The sequence below is a fragment of the Gadus macrocephalus genome, chromosome 10, assembly GCF_031168955.1.
Source record: "Gadus macrocephalus chromosome 10, ASM3116895v1".
Lineage (NCBI taxonomy): Eukaryota > Metazoa > Chordata > Actinopteri > Gadiformes > Gadidae > Gadus > Gadus macrocephalus.
In genome coordinates, this window is record NC_082391.1 from 21,529,946 (window position 1) to 21,534,883 (window position 4,938).

A 4,938-nucleotide genomic window follows, 5' to 3' on the forward strand; every position below is an offset into this window, starting at 1 on the left:
CACATACTCGTATACACACGTGCACACACACAATTATTCTTTATCACACACACACACACACACACACACAAAGGCCTTGATTAACCACATTTACATATATGTTCGGGGGAAACGGGAAACCAGTTGTTGAGAGTGAGATCACCTGGACCTCGCTTACAGTTCTCTGATCTAAGACCCTGCACGTTTTGTTACTGTCTACATACAGACGCACACACGCGGACAAAAGCGCCTACGCACGTCTGTGGTTAATGTTGGTGGATGTCAATTAACCTATTCTTCAATAGGTTAATTGTTTGTGGCACTGTGATGCCATGGCGACATGTTATTATGAATATTGGATTGTATCATGTCTGGACACACATTGTGTTGTTGTGTTCATTAATATAAATTCCATTTGATTGACAGTTGGCTTGAATTGACTCTAATAGCCTACTTTCTCCCAGACTAAGTCGCTCTCTCTATGGTAGATTGTGTCTCGCTACCTGAGAGACATGTGAATTACTTGACCTGAACACATTTTACACAGCCTGTTCATGCGGAATGTTGCAGCAATAATCCACCTTGTTTAAAGCATGCATAAGTGGTTAGTTGTTCCGCATTGAGACAGCAGCAGAGCTGGTAACGGGGCCAAATGGACATCTGTGCAAACGGGGTGAACCGGAAAGGCGGGACATGGTTGTGACCTTTGGATGATGGTGTTATTGTTGTGACCCGCCGCCACCGGGGGGTTTAAACACCTCTGAAGAAGAAAGTCGTTACCCTCATTTCGTAAACGGCTCCCTGCCTAAATCTCTCAAAGCCAGCATAATGCTGGAACTTCTTTCCAGAGATATTGCCTGATCTTTGTGTAAAAGGTGCTTAAGTCTCTTTCTCTCTTCTCTCCACAGGAGGACGAAACTGGAGAGGGACGGTTCAGCTTCGCCGGCTACGGCATGGGCCCCGCCTGCCTGCAGACCAAGGACGGCATGGCCATCAAGGGCAACAACAACAACGCGCCCGCGACGGGCGCGGCCGGCGGCGGTGGCGGCGGCGGCGGCGGGGGCGGGCCGCCCGAGAAGACGGTGGAAGAGATGAAGAAGCTGTTTGTGAGCCGCGCCAAGCGCATCGACACGGTGTCGCGCGTGGCCTTCCCCCTCGTCTTCCTCATCTTCAACATCTTCTACTGGATCATCTACAAGATCATCCGCAGTACGGACGTCCACACGATGACATGATGAGGGAGTGGGCAGGACGGGAGGGGAGGGGAGCGGCACACACACAGAATGGTGCGAAGAGGGGGTGGAGAGTAGGACGTGAGAAAGGGGGAGAGACAGAGAGAGGGAGGGAGGGAGATGGAGGGGGAGAGAGCAGGATATGAGACAGAGGGGGGGAGATAGAGAGGAGACAGACAGGAGAGAGAGAGATAGAGAGAGGGAGAGAGAGAGAGAGAGAGAGAGCGAGAGAGAGAGAAAGAAAGAAAGAACAGGAGAGAGAGAGAGCTATAACACACGTTTCATAGGACAAGTCATTTGCCCTTGTTCCTCATCTTCCCTCTCCTCCTTTTCCTCCCCTCGCCGTCTCCCTGGTCCTTGTTACCTACTGAAATATGCTTCTGCAACTACACATTTATTTTCAGAGTCTGCGTTCATTTTCAAAGGGCATTCTGGGTAAACACAGCCCCCAGAGGTGCCAACCGGAGAAGCCAAACCTGGCGTTCCCTTTTGGTTCCCTGGTGAACAATCGCTTAGTGGTCGAAACAGGAAGGACAATCGCAGGAAACAGAAAACTAGAACACCATTTTGTACAACTTAAAACCGCAGCAATGTCAGTGCAAGACCACATAAAGGGGTCAGGTTGCAAGTGAACACAGTTGTGCACCTTAAGTCAACTACATAGAGGTCCATAAGGGGGGTACAGGTGTGTACGTTTATGCAGCGCACATCCACAACCACACACACACACACACACACACACACACACACACACACACACACACACACACACACACACACACACACACACACACACACACACACACACACACACACACAGACAAACACACATGCAGGCAGTAAACACCTGCCCATATTTTATACAGGCGGTCTCAGAAGCATGTTTCAGAAATTAGCTGCCCTCCATTTTGTATATCTGTTTGCCCCCCCCCCCCCCCCACCCCATCTCTCTTTCTCTCTCTCCACCAAGTTACCTCGTAATAGTATTTATTTATTTATTTATTCAGCAATCTGGACCAGTGCAATAGCAATGCAGTAACATGCATGAAATATGAATGTGGCAATATATTTATGAGGAGATGGGGTGGGTAAGGCATTAGGGGTTATGGGTGGCAAGGGGGGGGGGGGGGGGGGTCGCACATAGGCTTTGGGTTGTGTTTGTCTGGGTTGTGTTTTGTTTGTATTTATCGGAAGGTTCACTTTTGGCCATAAGTTATTACTATGAAAGGTACGAAGAAAATTGGGAAAGAGTGTGTGTGTGTGTCTGGGTGTGTCTGTGAGAGAGAAAGTGTGCCACATTCAGCACTGTAAAATGTTCATATATCTTAACCTAAGTGGGAAAAATTATTTAAAAGTAAACTTTATTCCATGAGTCGGGCATCAGGAAGGGGTAGATTTCTGGAGAATAAGAATGAGAAGATGAGAAGGGACGTAAAGATCGGTGCTTCCATTAAACCAGGACCTCCATGGAGTCCTCTATATCTAGATCGGCTGCTTCAGCGTGTATCGCGTTACGCTTTTTCTCTTTTTTTTTCCTCCTCTCTGAGACATGAGGAGCTACTCGGACCGCTTCAGACAGACAGAGAAAAAAAAAAAGAAAAGAAAAAAAATTAAAAAAAGCAAAAAAAAATAAAGAAAAGAAAACACATTAAAATAAAAACCATTAAGAGGCGGGGGGCAAGGATAAAAGACAAGATATGTGATGTCATCACCCCCCGTCACAAATCTCTTTGAACCCCCACCTCCCAGCTCCCAGCGTCCATCTTGTTTTAGGTACACTTTGTATTGGTTTATTTTGTATTTATGTGCTACGTTATTCTGTCACTATGGCTGCGCCTTGCTCTGTGCTCTGCTGCGACGACCTCTGATCCTTGAACTCTGAACTCTTACCTCCAGTGGAGCAGGACTCTGATCTGGTCGTTTTCGTGGAGACCATTCCTGAGACGTGCGAAGTTTACATCCTTCTGCTTCAAATGATTTGACCTCTAAATGTGACCTCTGCCCTCTACACGCGCACAGCCACCCCAAACGGCCACTCCCATCAGCGGCAGATAGCGTCTCTATCCCGGTCTAGATGAGTTGATGATGAGGAGTAGAAATTACTGTCGTACCTTACTTACCTGTGATGTCACCTTCTCCAGCCACTCAAAATGTACCATACCATCCTACCATACACATTGGCGTGGTAACAAAGCTATGAAGATGTGCTGGTGCGTGTACGCGCCTAAGTGTGGTTTCGATTCGCGAACATTCTCTGTCCTGAATCGGTAATTATCCTCACGCTCATATTCATATTTTTATGGTTCCAATTTTCTTTTGCTTTGCAGCAGGCTTCTCTATGCAAAGAATAATATATGCAATTCGAAAAAAAATATTTCGCTTTTCGGCTTTCAATTTGCTAACGAGCGTCGACAGCAGGGCCGGGGTGCTGAGGATCAGAGGGAACCCCTCCTTCACAAAACGGCTTAAACGACAGAAACACTTAAAAACGTCCTGAGCAGAGACCCCGGCGGCAGCAGCTCTGAGTTACCAAAAGCTTTCTGCGGTCCAAGGAAACCACGGCAGAAAGTACAGCTCTTCTCGTCCTCTCCTTTCTCTCCCTCTCCCTTTTTCCTCCTCTCCTCTCCTCTCTTCTCTCTTCTCTCTGCAGGAGGATGAGGGTGTGCAAAGGGCGCTACGGCTTGGCGGGCTACGGCGTTGGGCAGCCCCGCCTGTCCCGCGGACTGAGGCTGGCATGGCCTTTCGAGGGCAGCAGCTTTCTCTCGCCTGGTTTCAGTTTCTCTTTCAAGCCACCTCAGACTTCCTCCCCGCTCCTGCAGTGCAGCTCTGCTTCTTTTGCTTTGCGAACCAAAGACTCGTTTATTTTGTTGTGGTTCTGATTTTAAATGTCATTGCCTTTCCCGCTCTCGCCCCCCCGCCCCCCGGTGTCATATGGCTGCCGTACCGACCTAATGGTGATGTTGATCTTCCACCACTAGTCTGTCTCCTTCCACAGCTTCATGGATCACGTGCAGCCCGTTCACTGTTGCGAGGTGGTGATAAGTTACGTTATAAGTTATATTAGTAACTGAAGGTTCCTCTTTTATTTTGAGTTTTTTTTAATGGGACAACAGATTGTGGTTGGGAAAAGAGTTGAACAAAGTCATGTCATTGTTAATATGTGAAATTAGTATTCTGTTTCCAACGTATAGGGGTGTTATTTTTCTTTCATCCTTTTCATTTGTTATTTTTCTAATTTGTTAAGTTGTGCTGATTTGCTAGAAAAAATCTTTTTTATTTGCATATAAAAAAACACAATTAAGACTATTTATAGCTGTATGAACTAGTGCTCAATAACACTCCTTGGGTGGAACGAGAAAGAAATCTTATATATATATATATATATATATATATATATATATATATATATATATGTATGAAAAAAAAGTTTAATTTATACTTGCTCTGTGCCACACAAGACAGGATTTGCCTCGATATAAATGTATATTTTGCATCGGTTCCCCTGTAGCATGTAGAAGTTACCCCAAGGGCTAAGCCACATGCTAGCATAAGACCCATTAGCCACGAGAAGCTAAGCTAACCCACATTCCAGCGTTACAACCTGGGGAGGAAGATGGGGGTGGGGGGGGGGGGTGGTGGCGGTAGGGGATGGGGGATCTGGGATGGGGATGAGGTAATCGATTCTGCCAAAACTATGCATTTCATTCAATATGCCAGGAGGAGGAGG

The 4,938-nt window shown here is 46.8% G+C and overlaps 1 protein-coding gene across 1 annotated transcript in view; it reads left to right on the plus strand.

Annotated features, from left to right (window-relative positions):
* Positions 1–4,599, plus strand: part of glra1 (glycine receptor, alpha 1) — a 36,126-nt gene extending 31,527 nt beyond the window's left edge. Inside the window, exons 4-5 of the mRNA XM_060062955.1 lie at positions 888–1,188; positions 3,862–4,599. Of these exons, the coding sequence (XP_059918938.1) occupies positions 888–1,188; positions 3,862–3,869 (309 nt within the window). The 3' untranslated portion in view covers positions 3,870–4,599. The remainder of the gene's footprint in view (positions 1–887; positions 1,189–3,861) is intronic.
* The last annotated feature ends 339 nt before the right edge of the window (positions 4,600–4,938 follow it).